Genomic DNA, 19,051 nt, shown 5'->3' on the forward strand with positions numbered 1-19,051 from the left:
CATTATACTGACCTAATAACAAACTGCAGACAAGCATCATGTATACATTTGAAAAGTTGAAAAGTTGAACACAAAAAATGACCGGAGCGGGGCTTGAACCTGCGACCTCCGGATTGCTGTTCCGCGCCGGTATACATTTGTCAGCAATCTTCTTCCCGACATCTTTTTCTGCATATTTCAAATCTGTCCGACAAAATTATATGATCACGCATTGACGTGTTCCTTCTCTTTACTTGCACCCTATACGCAAGCCTCATCCTTAAGTTCGATGGTCCACGTCCATGGAACTCCATTCCCGATGATATCAGGGCAATGCCGTCCGTGGGTCGATTTAAATTTTCATATAAAATAGTTCTCCTCTGCCAGTATGTAGCATAGACTTCCTTCTTTTACTATATAAAGGGAAAATACAACATTTGCAAACATCAAAAAATAAAACTACCAAATCATTTTGAAATACCTTGCTGGACTGTTAGTGAATGACAGTGTAAAGCATCCTGTAAAATCATGGCACCTGGTATTTTTCAAGAAAAGTGGTATTTTTGTATCAATTTCCAACGCTGGTCGGCCGACCAGCGTTGGAAAAAAACTGGCTTTTTTCAAATAGTGGCCCCAATTGACCATCGCACTTGTTTGCAATCGATAACACACCTATGAACGGGTACAAGCCAGCTAGACTGGTTCCCTGACCTTACAATTCCCCAATGTATGTAAAGTGCTCTGTTTCTTCTTATATGGAGTCAGGGAACCAGACTACAGGAAAATGATTGTTTTTCTTGATATTTATAGCATTTTCGAACCCAAAACCTCAAAAAAGTTAGTGTAACTATATTTGCTATATATTTCCAACCCCCCAATTCCATCCATTTCTGAAAATTACAGCAAAAGCAAACAAGGGCGGATCCAGAACACAATTTTTTTGGGGGGGGCCAAAAAAAAATGTGGTGCCCCAAAAAATTGGGTCCAAAAAATTACGGCGTGGGGTTCGGGGCCCGCTTAAGGGCCCCGAAATTTTTTTGGATTCTAGATGCTCTATGGTGCGATCTGAGGCAATTTCTGACCACTTTAACCAATGTTTTTTTGAGGAAAAGATGGTGGTGTACTCATTGCCTGCCTTTATTGCGATGTCACATAAAAAAAAAAAAAATTGGTTTCGTTTTTGGGGGGGCCATGGCCCCCTTTGCCCCCCCCCCCTGGATCCGCCCTTGAAAGCAAATGATGTATATTCCCTTTAATTGTTTGTCTTTCAATATCCGATATTTAGTTTCCCCCTCGTTTTCATTGTTATACGTTTTCGTTGTTTCCATCTTACATCAGCTTGGTATGTAATATGACTTAAAAGTTGGTTTCGTTGTCTTTTGTTTGTGTGTCCGACTGTGTCTTGTTTTTTTGTTCTTGTGATTCCGTTGTACGTGTCCAGGCTGCTCCACCTACAAGTCTTGGCTTATGTGAACAGCCATGTGCTCTCCTTAAGTACTCTTCTGTTAACATTTCCCAATCTATTAACCTTAATTTCATTATCTAGCTTCAAAGTATTATGTTGTTACTGGTGGTATTTACCTTCGTGTTTTCTTTACCGTAATATCAATGTATTATACTTTATATTATCCCACTTTGTATTGGTTTATTGGATAGTTCAAAATAAATGTCGACTGGATTGAATTGAATTGCTGTTCGCTGTTTCCCGTGCTGTCGAAAAAATTATCATAGTCCTGAGGAAAATGGCTACACAGACCAACATTACTTGGATTAAACACCCCCCCCCCCCCCCATCGAATGGCAGCAAATAGAAACCGCTTTATTCTAAGGGTTTACAAATAAAATGTACATACTATTCTTGTGTTCTTATTTCAAAACTCTGTAGTATTCCATTGCGATAGAAAAATTACAAATCACTTAAAATGAAAGTTACAATGGATATGCTGAATTGCTGAAATTGGTCATCCAAATTTGAGTGAATTAATATGTTTGTGGGTTTTGTTTTACAAAAAAATATTAACAAAAAATAACTATTTCTTCAAAGTTCTGCGGACAAAGGGCCGAGTTGTAGATTAACTAAAACATCTATTGCGACTAATGTTGTTTAAACAAATAGCACTAATTAAACTTACACTAGCAAAATAAAATGAAGCTTACAATCGATCTTATGGACATACATTTATAACTTAGTAAAACGATTTCAAAGCCGGTCGTGGTGAAATCGCAACGAAAGGAAGCTAATGTTTTGTACGTGTGCAAAATTGATCAAATAATAGCAGTTCGCAGTTGCCCTGCACGGTTCCACATCGTTGTGCTCAGGTTTGATATCATAACTTATGGAATCCATTTGACACGTGCAGCCTCTTTGTCGGCCCTATCTTGCAAAGGACCCATAGACCTCTGTTCCTTGCTCTATGCATAGACTACTGCCGTGCATCAAACGTGGACACACTAGAACTAGAACGCTCCAGGGTTTAGAAATTTAAAATTCGGAAAGATTTCCATATAGGAAGTTCACTCAACACCCGCTGTGTACAAACCCTATGAGATTGGACTGAAAAATTCTAAGTGTTTTCTAAGCAAATGCTTGTATTTTCTCACTGCTCAAATTGACTTTGATGACATGAAATTGCTATCTGGGGGCTTGTTAGTCAATACAGAGGAAAATTAGTGAACTTCGTATATGGAAATCTTTCCTAAAACTCTTGTATTTACCCCAATTTACCCAAACTGAACAGCGCCCTCAACTTGTGTCCACCACATCTCAAAAAGGCCATGCTGTACTGTGTGGCCAAAAGTCAAGCCCCAACTCAACCTTGCCAGTACATTTTACTTAGTTGAGAGGTTGCAAGTCAGTCCATGCATCTTTAGTTCTCTTTACCTTAATTGAAGATTATAACCAATCTTGCTAGATCAGATATATTATTGATGCCCAAAGTCTCTCCATGTAGTGGCTCTCTTCAGGATTGGAGTGGTTATCAACGAAAAAAATGGCCCTTTGGTACAAACTGACCGGGTGCTGCCGGATCATTTCCCTGGTAGCCGAAAAGCAGCCTGCCAGACACTTGGGCGCCGTTTCGGGATGCTTGGCACCGAACACGGCCTCGTAGAACTCGCCCAAGGTGAAGCGAGCTTTGCGCATCTTGCCCTTCCGAAGGGCCGAGAGCCACTTGCCGAAGTGATTCAGCCTGCCCCAAGTGCGAATGGGAGGCTTTTCTATACAGAACAAATTATTCTTGGCGTTGGTTAGGAAGTATGTGGGTTTGGGAAAACAGTAGCCTTTGTCGACGTAAGTCCCGTGCCCATGTAGGAACACAGTAAGATCCGCTAAGTTGTCATAGTTTGCGATTATATGGTACAAGAACGTATGGGGTTCTCTCCCCACGTTTGGTAACTCCTCCCACTTGTAGACATCAAAAGGCGGTCTCTTGTCTTTCCCCTTGTGGTACACGTGACTGCGGTTGGCGATGGGTTTCAGCCAATCGAGTTTCTCGTTATAGTGAGCCACGACAAACTCATAGGCTAATGTCGAGGCGTTTCGGGGACCTTCTGTGGAGTTGTTGGCGGCCGCGGGTGCGTGTGATGTCACGAAACGGCCAGATGAGGGCGCACTCTGGGAAAATTTGCGTCTTCCGTCACGCGACGATGAGACGGGAATGCGGCTGTCCATTTCGTCGAGATTATGTTTTTTTGCTGTGAAAAAAAGTGAAAACAATAATAACAATAATCACAAAGTTCAAAGATCGGCCAGCATTATTAAAAAAAAAAAACAATCTTAAAAATAGTGCTTTGAAAAGTCACAATCTTCTTCCTTGATGAGTGATGCACCCAGACATGTTGTATAGTTTGGAGGAAATTATACTTGATTTTGTTGGATCCCTCGTGTATATTGGTCGAACTTTCAATTTTAGATTAAACAATCACACCCGTGGTATAACCTCCAAATACTAGGACTCTCAATACAATGTTGGCCAAGTTGAGAGTGAAAACTAAAGATTGAAAGAATAGATGCTGACCGTATATGATTGCGTGCACATACTAAAATTGTCCCAAGTATTATTTGTAGCACATTATGGAAACGTGTCTCGGTCCCAATATTCCTTTTATTTTTTCCTCATGTTAAAAACGACTGACAGTCATTGTGATGAAAATGGCGTCAATAACTCCATTCTACTACCCGCAAGTGGGACTTTAAGTATCAGTGATGATGACCCTGGAACTCATCTCTGCCTATTGGGAAATTACAGAATTTGGCGGAATGTAGCTAGGATGATCCTTAGCGTTATGTTTAGGCGGAATGATAAGTAAAAAATAAAGCCTGTTTTTGTTCCCCTTCCGATTGCATGATGTCTCTAACCGGCAGCGTATACGGTTGCAACTTCTAAGGGGTACAAGGGGGCAATGAAGGCAACTGACATTGCTTGGATGCATTTTTTTTTAGGGGAACGGGGGGATGGGGCGGGGGTGGGGATGGGACGGACCTCTGCTGGGGAGGGGGCGTGCCCAAGTAGTTACGTCACTGACACCACTGCTAAAACCAATCACTGTATGTGCACGTATACTCACCTATTTTAGTGGCAACAGCGGTGTCTGATCCGATCTGCTGTATGACTGCATGCAAACCAAAAGAAAGCGTTCCCAAGATGAAAATCAACGTCAGCCCAATCCAGCGCACTCGACTCCAAAGAAATCTGGTCCTCATAATGACCACCGGTATTGCCTCACTTTGTTGTGCCAACCCGACGCTGTGCGGTTTTTTTTAACAATTAAACACGCAATATCATATCCAATGACACTGTTTTGTGAATACATGTAGGCCCTATGTAAAGTCGAAGGCTGGGCATTCGGCTCATACTCGTAGACATCATAAATCACTCTCAATGCAAAGTGAATCATCTCAGGAAAGCAAGCATATAACAGCCTAGCTAACTCTGTTAGTTTCTTCCTCCACTTACTGTGAATAATTATAGGCTTATTGGTCAGGCTCCATTTTCCCAGATAACCTTGTTTTCACCGATACATAAAAACCTCGGCATGCAATTATGAAAGAGCTATCCACTTCAGTGCATCTCTATTATGCACTATACCGCAGTAAAAGTCTTTGCTATAGCGCCTTCCATTGTTCAGATGGCAATCTCCTTATGTAACAATCACAATAGCCTCGTTCGTCCCCCAAACCATTCGAGAAATCGTGGCCATGTTTCGGCTGTGCCCCTATAAGCATTTCAGAAATCGTGGCCATGGTTTTGGTTTATCCCCAAAGCCACATCGTGGTCTTCGGTTTTGTTCGTTTCCCTAACCGTTTGAGAAATAATGGCCAATGTTTCGGCTCCGGCTTTGAATCGCATATCGGTTTACAAATCTTTGCTGTGCGCTCCAGTCCACCCTGTCAATATCCAATCCTTTTATTAAAGGCTTAAAAAAAGTAGACATTTTTTTTTCTATTTTATGTGGATACTGGTAGGTTTCTGATTATGAGGCCAGAGATAACGCCGAGGCCCAAAGGAAGCCACAGTTTTGGAAATTGACAAAAAGAAATAAGCTAAGTTTTCCGACAACAAGATATACAAAGGTCTTTTCAAGTTGAATTGCTACTTTTTTATGGGGTGGGGGAGTGGGGACAGCATTGTTCACCTTGTAAAATGACACACCACACACAAATGATATTCCATCTGGTATAAATGTTTCTTCCGCACAATGCAAGAATGACAATGCAATAACAATATAATAAGTTCAAGACATGTCCAAGTGTTGCAACTAGCAAATTTAAATAATTGTTGGAAAAAGGGGGAAAATGTGTTGGGTTAGTTGAAATTCCCCAAATATGCAGCAACATAATTGTTATCTAAAAATAAATACGCCTTCAAAAAACATAACTGGCTTTTCTTAATTCATAATTTTATACTCCAGAAAAAAAAAAAAACTCATGTATTGAAGAAAACTTCGAGAAAATCTTCCAAACCGAAATGTTATTGCTTTTCAAAATTAAACACAGAAGTATAGCACGCAATATGTCAAATACTTAACACAACAAATGAATGTTAAAGGGAATATACATCATTTGCTTTTGCTGTAATTTTCAGAAATGGATGGAATTGGGGGATTGGAAATATAAAGCAAATATAGTTACACTGACTTTTTGGAGGTTTTGGGTTCGAAAATGCTATAAAAACCAAGAAAAACGATCATTTACCTGTAGTCTGGTTCCCTGACTCCATATAAGAAGAAACAGAGCAGTTTACATACATTGGGGAATTGTAAGGTCAGGGAACCAGTCTAGCTGGCTCGTACCCGTTCATAGGTTTGTAATCGATTGCAAACAAGTGCAATAGTCAATTGGGGCCAGTATTTGAAAAAAAGCCAGTTGTTTCCAACGCTGATCGGCCGATCAGCGTTGGAAATTGATACAAAAATACCACTTTTCTTGAAAATGACAGTATACCAGGTGCCATAATTTTACAGGATGCTTTAGACTGTCATTTACCAACGTCCTATTAAGGTATTTCGCAATAACTTGGTAGTTTTATTTTTCGATGTTTGCAAATGTTGTATATTCCCTTTAATGAGTGCAATGGTAAGAACAATTTCATGAGCTGACAGATGGAAAGTTCACTGAGTGGCATGGAACATTCCATCTGTCACCGAAAGAAATTATTCTTTCCATTGCACGAATGTTAAACATTCATTATTTGTTTTATACAACACCGTGAATAAATCCTTGTCATCTGATTGGTCAGAGCCACCAATAGTGTGTGACCATGCAACGGAACTTCTATTTACTGTGGAACAAAACTTCTATTGTTGTGGTGCGGCCGGGCCGTGGGTTGGGACGAATAATTCAATGACATGTGATCAACGACCCACCAATCAGAAGACAGGGATTTATAGCGGCGTTGTATAATATCCGTTATTTAACACTGACCTAAAAAGAAAAAAAAACAAATCTTTGTGGAAACTGGTAGACTTGGATTGGGAAAAAGTTCTTTTTTTTTTCTTTTCCTTTTTTTTTTTTTTTTAAACTGACAATCACGATTTAGGAAATGCAACAAACACTGGTTATCGGAATTTGAATAAATCGTGAAATGAATAAGTTTGGGGAAAGACGAAAAAGTTAAATAAATGCCGGATTGAAATTAGACACAAAGAAGGAGCATAATTTAGAAATCAAGCGTACTTTGGGATTTAATCTTAACGCAATTATTACAATGTCAATTTTAAACTTTCCCTTCCCAGTCAACAAAAATAGAACACTTCTGAATGTAAATATCGACATTTTCAGCACAAAAATGGAAGCAATTTTCATCGTTTATATGGCCACTGGCTTGTTGTGATTATATTAACATAGCTTCCTGGCCAACATCAACCACTGGCCTCTAAACACTAGTGGCCAATTAATAAAAAAAAAAAATGCAAGGTGCAGAAATATTGTACAGTTAATTGTGAAATGGGCACAACATTTCAATGAACAAATAGGAGCGGCGAGTTCGAAGCCGGAGTGGCCTGCAAAGTCTGGTGGCCACCCTGATTTGGTGGCCTGCACGTTTTGTGGCCATAAGTGGCATTGCGACTGCAACACAGCTTGCCCGACCCAAAGGTGGCCAAAATGAACTGGTTCTCCAGATGTATAGTTTCACAGCATTTTGATGAACAGTCGGCGGCTGGCAACTACAAACAAGTGGCCTCTAAAAGTAGGTGGCCACAATGCTTGGATGGCCTGTGAATGTGATTGTACATGGTTATTGACGGCCGACTAATTGTAACAAAGATGGCACCATGCATCCTGAAGACGGGATAAAAACGCCATTTCCTACAACATGGCAGTCAATACTGTAAATGTGTTTTACTCCGTCCCAGCTCCATTTTGAAATTGTTCCCCAAATTATCCCAAGTGTAACTGGAATATTTCACGGGGTATATTACAACAAAACGGCTCGTGTTAAAGGTTGATTTTCTTGGACAACGATATGGCGTCGCCAGTGTTGAGTCTGGGCCTTGGCAAGTCGCCAAACATCTCGGTTCCGTCTTGGACGCTGAGCGACAGGGCCTTCATACTTGCGACCATGTGATCTGGCTCGGGCATGGGGACCTGATGAAATGGAAAAAAAAACACATTAATTTCGTTTAGGTTATTCAGAAAAGAAAAATTGTGAACAAAAACGAAAAAAATTCACAGAACATTACAAATATTTGTGGTGAGTACTTTGAGCCATGCATGCTGCCCTTCCCCACACCCACCCCCAAAAACCTGCTGTTGTCAGAAAAGGGTTTTTTTTGGAGGGGGGGGGGGGGGGGTGGGAGTAGTCTATGTAATACACCCTGGCCCTGGCGAAGCGACCATGGTCTATGATACGTAAACAGATTCGGCGATTAATTACGCAACTAGACGACGTATGACCTCAAGAAACTGACCAATCAGCATTCGCCTTCTATACGCATTTTATTTGAGCTCCCTGCATGCGCAAACATCACGCCCACGATGAGTAGCATTTTTGTTCAGGTTGTTGTATTACAAAAACGCGGCATCGAAATTGACCAATCACAATCTTAGTCCTGATTTTGGAATGAAATGAGGTCACGCATGCTTAGATATATCAGACGTTAGACAGGAGACTGGGCTCTGTGGATAACGGGTGACACTCAGACTAGGAGGGAAGTGGGGCACAGGGAAATTTTTTCTTTCTCAAAATTGTGTAAACGCAACAAGACTTCAATATTGTATAGACCTTTAGGCCAAAAAAAAAAAGTCTCCGGTTTCTGGTATGCGCGCGCGTCGCCGTAGCCATGCGCGTCGGCAAAATGAAAAAGGTTTTTTTTCAATGAAAGATGATGTCTCAAAACCGCCAAACTCACTGGTTTGACTGGAATCCTGCTGCTGCACAATTTTAACATGTTTTTAGATGGGGTTATGATCGAGAACAAGCTTTATGTGGCCTCTCTGGACTCCCGTATATTTGCACTAAGTTTAGTCGGGCACCATTTACAGTCATCAGCCGACATTTGAAGCAAAAAAGTCGGGTTAAAAAAAAAAAAAAAGCCGCGTCGCCGCACCACTTTTTGGACAAGCTCCATACCAGAAACCGGAGACTTTTTTGGGGGGCCTTATCATGCTGCCACCATTTCAGTCATGTTCCCTGTACCCAATAACAGAACTGAATGATAACGTTTTTGTGCAAAAAGGAGCCAGACTATTTTTCCTTCCAGCCTCGCTTTGGTTACGTTGATTTGAATGGACAAACAAAATCAAGATGGCCGCAACATGATAATGGTCTATATCTAATGTATTCATCATTTTTTGTTTTTAACCATTTGTCATAGTCTAAAGATTTACATTGTATATATTAGTCAAAACAACACACTCTATTTCAAGTGGCACTTTTCTAGGATACCGTATTCTTAAAAAAATCTCTAAGAAGGGAATTCTATGGGCTCCGTGTACAAGTACCCCCTCAACGGTAAGTAAGGGAGAGTTGGGGGAGACGACTGGGAAGGACATTCAAACGCATCGCCGACAACGTCTGACGCTCAAGCGAAGACGCTACGGCTTTGTGAACATTCAGAATAATATTAACCATGCGTACTTCGCGCTTTACTTGTGCGAACCAGAACCTGTATCTGTGTGCCCCATCCACTGGGTTCTTGAAAGAGGTAAAAAAATACTGGCGTGATCCCCCTGGCATCCTGCCATTTTGTAAACATGTACAGGTACAGGCAGTTAGTAAGGACACTTTTCAGTGACGGCCTTGATTGTCCACCCGGCAGGTACCAGTTCTCAGTTGAATGGGGAGTTTGGGTCGAATGGAGAGTTTCAGTGAGACACCGGACTAACATATGTCAGAGTCATTAGTATCTCTCCAGAGACCTCGTAAATATCCATATAGGAAAGGATTTTTTTTTTACGGCAGCCTTCTCTCCACAGACCATTTTTCAAGTTTGGTTGAGATTGATAAATGAACTTAACAGTGAAATGGAACACACACACACCCACACACCCAGGTTTACGTTACATACCTTGTGTGGACATTCCTTTGTTTTCGTGTAGTTAAGAAAACTCGGTACAAAAAATAACTTTACTTAAACTGTGAAAATTCTTTTAACCCAATTTTTTTTCTATGATTCCCTATAGTGTTTCTCTTCATTCTGCTACAAATAAACCTAACCCAAAAATGCCTCTAAACCTGTTTTCCAGAAAGGGCAAAACGTTATGTGGACACGGCTTAGTCCACATAACGTTAACACAACCTGCATTATGTGGACCTCTTTTGTTCACAAGTCCACATAGGTATGTAACACAAACTCACGTGTGTAAATGCCGGCTATCGTGGACGCCCCATTGTCCCTAATCCTCTTTCCTTTGTTTGTACTTTCCTGTGTTTGTAGCGACAGCTCTCATTGGTTTTGTACACGATTTGAGATCGTGGACGTTAGGTCAATCGTGGACGTATTGTTTGCGCCCCAATTCTTTTGTCCTACGTCCACGATTGCCGGTGTTTACATACTCACACAGACACACCGAAGGAATTCACGATCGCAATATCCCCCTATCTGGCTGGAAAGCCAGGGGGATAAAAAACACCATTGCTTGTTCGTACACGGAGGACATACCTTATCATCATCATCATCCTCGTCTTCTAGCGAGAGTTTAGCCTCGCGGTTCCAGACGGGCATGGAGATGGGTACCGAGGTGGCAAAGTTCTGCGCCGCCCTGGACGACGTCCCCCGGCCGGACATAGTGCGGGTCAGGTGGTCGTCGTTCAGCGAGTTATCTGCGGGGAGAGAGGGGGTAGGATTCAGGTGAGCTGCGTCTTGACGTACGTAGGGGGGGAGTGTAAAGGAGCAAAAAAAGAAGATGAGGTGGAGGGGAAAAGGAGAAGAGAAGAGAGATTTAGGTCCAAAAAAAAATGAAGTAAAACAAAAACAATAAAGGATGTAGGACAGAATCGAGAACAAAGAGGGTGGTGAGGGATTTTGAGAAGACAGATCTGGACTACAAAAATCATGCCAATATGTGATGAATTTGGGCAAAATGAGACCGAACTGGGCACATGCCTTAGTACAGAAAAATGCAAAAACCAAATGGGTGTGATTATTTTTTCGATTTTCAGATTTATTGATATTTGTAATCTTTAGAAGAAATAGTATAACAATCGTGGAATAAAAATTGTTGCAAGGAAAAACAATTGCATCTTTCATTTTCATGAATACAAAACTTGATACTTTAACCCTAACAGAACTCAACCCATCAAACCCAAACGGCATGTTTTGTTGGAATCTGTCAGGATGGGTACAGTACCCCTAAACCGACAGTCGTTTACATTTGGTTGTTTACATTGGGTTGGCACACCTCCAGAAACAAAGTCAGAAATATCTGTGCGCAGTTTCCAATATGGTGTTGGAATTTGCCAGGATGGGTATGGTTCCTAGTAAATCATGCCAGGGTGTTAGGGGGTTAAAGGCCTTTTTCTGAATATTTTCCTTTTTTTGGCATGTTGATTAATGTGAAATATAGACAGCCATAACTTGTCAGTGGAATGTCTGACTGAAGTGCAGCAGGGGAACATACAGTGCGGCATTTAGGAATTTCACAGGTAGCTTTAGGGAGACGCAGTTAGTGGGACTCATTGTGAAATCTGGACCTGCCCGTTGACCAACATCCCCTCTATTCTGATTGGCTACTCACCATCAGTGCTACTCTCGTCGTCCGATTCGAAAAACGGATCGCAGTCGTCGTTGAAGCCGTCCAAGTCAAACATGGCTGTGGGGGAAAAAAGGATAAAAATGGTACATTTCCTTCACTTGTAAGTTATCATTAGTTTGCCTTTTTTAGAAAAGAAAATAGCAAGCTCACCATTTCTTGACACAAGAGGGCAAGGATACGAACACAGCACATATCCTCATTCAAGGGCGTATTCAAAACCCCGTTCTCGTTTTGTATGAACAAAAGAACGGGGTTTCAAATGACGCAGACCGACACATGAACAGTGTTTTCGAACAGGATTTTTATTTCCCACTTAGTGGGGAGTAGGTGCACGTCAAAAACAAAGATGGCGGCCTTCGCCCCATTCGTGTTTGTGCATAAAATTGAAAGCGCTCATTCAGTGCAGGAGCATTATATACTTTTAAATGACAAAACAAAAAGAAATTGTATGTGGTCAGAGAGTGGGCTTGTTTTTGCAAATTTCCATAGCTGTTACGGGATTTAAATTACTTTTGTACGATCATTAGTTTTTTCTTCTTTTCATTTGGCATTTTAATATGGCGGCTGCCATCTTATATTTTCGCCCTGCCAGCTGCACTCCACATGCACTTGGGCATTCGCAATCGGCAACCGAAGAACACTGTACGTGGGTCACTCCAGAACATGGTTTCAAATAAGCCCACTGAGTGTACACCAAGAGTAATCTAAATGTTTCACGTACTGTCAGCATCATTGCTTCTGTGTCTTGTTTTGGCGACCCCTCTCGGAGTGGCACCCGACCTCTGCGGTCCTCCGTACGCCTGTAATAGCAACAAAGATAAAAAGGTATCTGACTATGGGGAGCAAACAGACTACAGCCATTTTTGAAACCTCGGCTTCATCATAAGCTTTGGCTTTTGAGAGATTTAAAGATATAGTCCATCATTTGTAATTTGTGCATTTTGTTCGTTTGAAGCAACAAAAGTGTTCAAAATCTAATGAAGGATACTGAACAACTAACCTGATGAAGTTTGAGCTCAGCTTCAGCTGTATATTCCGAGAAAAACAGCATTCTAGGATCTCAATTTCAAATCAAAATTTGCTGAATCATGTTTTGAATTGTTTTGAATTGCAGCTATACGCGATGTCGCACACTGATCCGACGAATTATAGCAACCGTGCGCGCCTGTGCGTCGTGCCAATGCTTGCGCGCGATGCGCCGAATAACAAAACGAACTACTAATTTCAAATTTCCTATGGTACCGTTGGAAAGGCCTTCTTTCGTTGATTACTTCAAAATGATAGCTTGCCAGAAATATTAATTTCACAGGGAGTTTAGTCCACTTACTATCTTTCAACCAAGTATGTTTTTCAACAATAATACGCCAGTTACTTTTTCGAATGGCTGCAAATGATGGACTATAGCTTTAAAGACCCCTGTCATCGGGGATCCAGTCAAACGTAGGTGGACATCCAATGCTGCAATTCAAACCAACGACTGTAGTTCTTGTATTTGGTATGGATAGCGTCGTGGTCCAATGGTTAAGGTGTTCGCCTCATGTGCCGTGGTACGTGGGTTCAAACCCTGACGGGGAATGTGGTGCTTGTGTTCTTGGGCAAGACACTATACTACAATTGCCCCTCTCCACCCAGGAGTATAAATGGGTGCCTGTGAAGGTAGAGACCAGAAGGCACTGATCTTGAGCTGCTGCAGAAGACTGGTCTCATTGCCTGATGAACAGGGATAATAATTGTGAAGTGCTTGGAGACCTCTGGTATAAAGTGCTATGTAAGCACCACATTATTATCTACTTTCATTTATTTTACTTATAGTCCGGTTCACAATGTACTTAATCCAACTTTCCTTGGGATTTTTTGAGGATTAGGCAAACTATACATTTTTGGAAACCTTAGGGTCTACTGAATCCAAAAACCAATGCTTCAATTTTTTTCAAGGTCATCTTGGCCACCATCTTGGAATTTCAATAAGTATTTATTATTAAATACTTATTCAATTCTTAGTTTAACAGGGTAGCGCATTCAGTGGAATCCACTGGTCTCCCATGGGGCCCAGTAAACAGAAGACAATAAGAAGAAATTACGGAAGAATGTTCTGAGGAAAACCCATGGAATCAGGCTAGGACTGAAATAATCCCAATCCACATAATGGCCTGGGCAGGATTCGAACCCGGGTCACAGCGGTGGAAGGCGAGGAAAGTACCGCTACGCCAACCTGTCTCCCCAATCATTGACAGCATAGACATTGGAATGATTCTAAATATGGTCACATCTGATTTGACTTGGGGCTATGGCAGCGGCTAACACCACTTCCCATAGACATTGTGTTACAGCGAGCCATAGCCGCAGCCATCATAAGTCAGGTGTACACTCACCTTGACTGGCACTTCTCTGGGTTTTTCTTTCGCCGTCGCAATTTCACCATGAAATGTCCTTGGGTAACTCATGCTAATAGGGGGAAGGCTAGAATTTACTGCAGACAGGAAGAGAGAGAACAACAAAATGATATTTTATCATCGACAAAATGCGACCGGCTTCCCAAAAAAGGGTATTGTCGCAAAAAAGTGAAATGAGTTATATACATGGTTGGAAAGCCCACAACGTAAGCTTTCATTTGGTATATAAAAGAGCTCCACAGCCCCTCACGTTCTGGAGACATGACATATTTGCATATTAATTACTTCCTTGGAGTTCGAATTACACAACTGAGAAAACAGGCTTTCAAATACAAAAAAAAACAAAACATGTAGCTGGCTTTCTTGTTGAACAACAGAATGATGCACACAAAATGGTTGTTTTTACAACTTCGTTTAATAAAAATCAACATTTCTGTGAAATAAACCTGAAACTGTAGGTATTAGATATGTCATTCATGACAAAAAATGAAAATCACATTTTGACGAAATTTTAACTCTTTCAATGATAAACAAGACGCACAAAATCGGTTACTCACGTTACGAAAATGTAACGTGAGTAACCAATTTTGTGCGTCTTGTTTATCATACATAACACATTTTTCTGGACGTCATCTTTGGTGCTTAGGTAGGTCTAGGTCTACTCTATCTACCATGGGGATAACAGTTATTAAACCTTTTCAGTAAGGTAATTACAGCCCAAGGAAACTCAAAAGTACATCACAAATGTAACGTGAGTAACCGTGGAATTGCCCAACTGGTTCTTATCAGTCCCAACTCACAAAGAGATATCATTCACATGGTGTTACCGCTAAACTCCCATTCACTGATCATGTCCACCATGCAAACTCTTTAAGTCTCATTCAAAATACTTCTATTGTCAATGAATTTCTGCAAACTCCCTCCCCTTTTTATGCTAACTCCACCCTCTCCAAAGGTTTTTTTAAGGAGTCAATGACCTTACCTCTATTCTTACTAAGGCTGACTGGGGTGTGCGGTGGGGTGAGGGTTGTTTCTAGCATGGCTTCCGAGATGGAATCTTCTAGGCTCTTCTCGTCAGCTTCAACCATCAATCTGTGGACAGTAAATTGGGAAAATTGACTGTGGCGGGATTCGAATCCTAAACATACAAGTTACTGCTTCAGTCGTTGATCCAGAGAGAAATTTAGTCTCATGTTATACAATCGACTTTTATTATAAAGAGCACTTTTATAAAGAGGTTCTGCTTATAAAGAGCAAATGCTGAGGTCCCAAATCTCAGGTTCTCTTTGTGTTTCTTTGTTTCGCTGTCCTTTTATAACAACATTCATGCTTTAAAGAGGTAATTTGGCTAGTCCCATCGACCTTGTTATAACGACAGTCGACTGTAGCTTGCAAATATTTTCGGTCGTTCCACGCTAGGGCTGTGCATTTTGGTTAATTTAATATTTGATTATTCCAACTTTGACTTTGATCGAATATCCAAATATACGATTGCAAAATGTACTGATCGCAGGCACGCAACAGGGAATTTAGAAAAAAAATGAGGCAATCCAAACAACACAAGACTTTGTACAGTATTTTTCAATTTGTAATGGCATTCATGAGAAGAAAACTCGAGGAAATCAGTCTTGAGAAGTAAAAATCGAGGAAATCAGCGGATTCGAGAAAAAGTTCCATGCCCTACTTAAACATCAGCCTGAAGTGGCCACCGATCTGGATTTGTGTGCTCTGGCCTTGTCGAAAATTAACAAAAACCTTATTAAAATAATTTAAATAAAGGTAGCGGTGGCTGACATTTGACAATCAAAAGAAGAAATTTGGGCTAATATTCTACTTAAAAGCTCTCAAAACATGCGCGATAACGACTTTAAATAAAAGTGTGGCATTTGACACAAAATAAAACTACACAACTTACACATTTTTCAGCATCTCCTCGAGACTGCTCACATTTTTCAAATGTTTAAAGCTATAGTCCATCATTTGCAGCTATCCGAAAAGTAGCTGGCGTAATTATTGTTGAAAAACAGACTTGGTTGAAAAATAGTAAGGGAACTAAACTCCCTGTGAAATTATTCTTTCTGGCAAGCTGTCATTTTGGAGTAATCAACGAAAGAAGGCTTTTCCAACGGTGCTTCTTATGACGCACCGTGGGAAAATTTAAATTAGTAGTTCGTTTTGTTATTCGGCGAAGCGCGCGCAATCATTGGCACGACGCACACGCGCGCGCGGCTGCTATAATTCGTCGGATCGCTGCGCAACATCGCGTAGCTGCAATCGGCTCAGCGAGAACGTGTCTCGGACGCTGAATCCAGGCGCAATTCAAAACATGATTCAGCAACTTTTGATTTGAAATTGAGATCCTAGAATGCTGTTTTTCTCGGAATATACAGCTGAAGCTGAGCTGAAACTTCATTAGGTTAGTTGTTCAGTACCCGTCTTTAGATTTTGAGCACTTTTGTTGCTTCAAACGAACAAAATGCACAAATTACAAATGATGGACTATAGCTTTAAATCGAAAATAAAAATGCTATTCAGATATCCGATTGATGATCGAAAACTCAAGTATTTTTTTTTCAAATGAACCACAACAAAGAAATTGACTGGAGCGGGGTTTGAACCTGTGACCTTCGGATTGCCGTTGCGGTGCTCTACCAACTGAGCTATCCAGCCCTATGTTGGCTGTTCCCCTTTGTTCAAAGGGCGCTAGTAAACTGAAGGCCAACGCTGGCATGATGAGCTATACTGGCACGGGAGAGATTTTACAACATGAAAGTTTTTTTCAGAAAACCAATTTCTCCTTGAAGTTCTTCTCATAAGCAAAGAATAATGAAGCACTTACCCAACCATGAGGTTCTTGTCCCTGTACGCTTTCTTCTGTAGTGAATTATAAGCTGCCTGCTGATCTTCTGTAAACTTCCTGAGGAGAAAATTGACACGTTTGTCACATTAGTCTATTACAGTGCTGGGAGAAATCGGAGATTTCCAAATCCGGTTCTCCTGGTTTTTTTTTTTCAATCCGAATAACGGTTATCTGATTCCCCCGGAAGTTCCAATTCAGCTTACAGTCATGCCAAAGTCACGCCAGGCAAAAACCTGCAACCCTGGTTTGAAAAATGAATACGGTTTCATGGTGCCTTCAAGTGGATGACCACTGTTTCCCACTACGTTCTGGGTAATGCAGGATTTACACCTGCAACAGCAGCTTTTTTTGTATTGTATTCACTCTAATTGAAGTAAAGGCTCCTGCTTAGGAACAAGCTTACTTGATTCTCTCCTCCATAGACGCCTTCTCTTTAGTCAGGTACCGCGATAGCTGGTCCTGCAAGTCACCCACCGTCTTCTTGAGAGCGTCTTGGTTACTCGTTGTTGGATGCCCTGAAGAAAAAAAAAGGAGACAAAAAAATCATATCAACTTCGGAGTGTCCCAGTAATGCTCAAAGCCACCGCAAGTGACCACACAAGGTGGGCGACCGAAATTTAAAAAAAATGTAGTTGCCCTTCGGGCATGGAATTTTGAAATCTGGTTGCCCAAATTTTATTTTCAGTTGCCCAATAAAGAACTTGTAATATTACCGAAAGCTGAAGGCCAAATCCTAATAATATACATGGCTGCTCTACCCGATGTGGCTCAGGGCTAGCAAAATTGGCTGTCAGACATCCCGGGACAACCAAAATATTTTGTACTCTGCTGCTGCGCTATCACCATTTTGCAAGCGTGCGTGGCCGGCCCGGCAGTGGTCGACCGTGGCTGCGTGCATGTGTACAGCAGGGGTGTGATTGGACAAAAATGAAAAATCCACGAGCTTCGGTTGACATGTAATATACATGTACATGTACATGTACATGTATTATTGTACATGTACTTGTATAGATGTACATATATGTATACATATGCATGCACGTATGTCCATATATAGGCCTAGGGCATGTACATTTTATGTACTGTAATTTCTGTAATGTTAGCAAATTTTGTCGCTTCAGTAAAGAAAACAAATGGGGGAAAAATTAAGAAAAAACGTCTGGTCATTAAATAATATAATCCATATGTGATTGATTCATAAAGGCTTTTTCTGTGTGTGATGTTATTACTTGTGCATGTTGCAGAGAGAAACGATTCACACAAAACAATATGAACGGTGCTGAAAAAGTTTCATCTTACTTTAAACTCCAGTCCCAGGCTTCCAAAACATTTTTGAAAATTTGTGTTGGTGGTGGCTATTTTTCGAAGCACTACTGCAGCTCAAACTGATTTCCATCCACAGTGACACTTTATTTCCAGTTCTTCCAGCCATACTCTTGAATTCCTTGACAAAATCGCGGCAATATTGACACCAAATGTGTTTGCGAATTGCTAGCACACGATCGTCACTGCACAATACATGCACAATACACACACACCCATCCACACGCGATATACAAACACGAGGTGCATGCTGCAAACCCATTGAAAATTATTTTTAGTCTGGTCCTCAAGTACTCCACTGCGCATACTGCATTAATGTCTATTAGGTTCTTGACCGCACTGCATTAGACTTGTCACCAGTCCATCCATTATCGTAAATTAGAGCCTATATTTCGCAAGAAGGTTTTGGGCAATATTATTACGGAAACAGAAAACGTTAAAAATCCGGAATCCGCAAAAAAAATCCGCAGACGTTAGATTAAAAATCCGGAAATCCGGAAAAATCCGGAAAAATCACACCCCTGGTACAGTATCTGCGTTCGTGGGTACAGTATCCGCGCTCTGCGCCACGCTGGTACATAGTGCACAGTGGTCCGGTCATAATATTATTGGAAACACACGTACACACAGGATTGCCTTTGCTGCCAGCACATATTACATACGCGAAATGTTACTGCATGATGTAGCCGGACCGTACGTGCAGATTGAGATTGACCGCTGTTCTGTTTTGGCTGGTACCCGTTATTACTTTATCAAATGGCGTTAGCGCAGCAGCTGTGTCAAAATGTCGATATTATCATG

General features: G+C 41.1%; 2 protein-coding genes across 4 annotated transcripts in view; both read right to left on the reverse strand.

Annotated features, from left to right (window-relative positions):
- Positions 1-2,606: 2,606 nt before the first annotated feature.
- LOC119726035 lies at positions 2,607-5,023 on the reverse strand. The gene is made up of 2 exons (XM_038197655.1): positions 4,546-5,023; positions 2,607-3,672 (listed from the first exon to the last, which is right to left on the reverse strand). The coding sequence occupies exons 1-2, from the start codon at positions 4,679-4,681 to the stop codon at positions 2,888-2,890; spliced, it is 921 nt and encodes a 306-aa protein (XP_038053583.1). The 5' UTR covers positions 4,682-5,023; the 3' UTR covers positions 2,607-2,887.
- Positions 5,024-6,996: 1,973 nt separating this feature from the next.
- LOC119726045 overlaps positions 6,997-19,051 on the reverse strand; it is a 32,022-nt gene continuing 19,967 nt past the window's right edge. The window contains exons 5-12 of one of the 3 annotated variants that reach the window (XM_038197671.1): positions 17,331-17,442; positions 16,907-16,984; positions 15,050-15,159; positions 14,047-14,144; positions 12,396-12,474; positions 11,657-11,731; positions 10,582-10,775; positions 6,997-8,065 (exon numbers count right to left, since the gene is read on the reverse strand). In XM_038197671.1, the coding sequence (XP_038053599.1) occupies positions 7,916-8,065; positions 10,582-10,775; positions 11,657-11,731; positions 12,396-12,474; positions 14,047-14,144; positions 15,050-15,159; positions 16,907-16,984; positions 17,331-17,442 (896 nt within the window). In that variant the 3' untranslated portion in view covers positions 6,997-7,915. Of the gene's footprint in view, positions 8,066-10,581; positions 10,782-11,656; positions 11,732-12,395; positions 12,475-14,046; positions 14,145-15,049; positions 15,160-16,906; positions 16,985-17,330; positions 17,443-19,051 lie in introns of all 3 variants that reach the window. The other 2 variants (XM_038197664.1, XM_038197679.1) reach the window with 2 other exon arrangements.

The sequence above is a fragment of the Patiria miniata genome, unplaced genomic scaffold, assembly GCF_015706575.1.
Source record: "Patiria miniata isolate m_02_andy unplaced genomic scaffold, ASM1570657v1 HiC_scaffold_1, whole genome shotgun sequence".
In the NCBI taxonomy this organism is placed as follows: Eukaryota; Metazoa; Echinodermata; class Asteroidea; order Valvatida; family Asterinidae; genus Patiria; species Patiria miniata.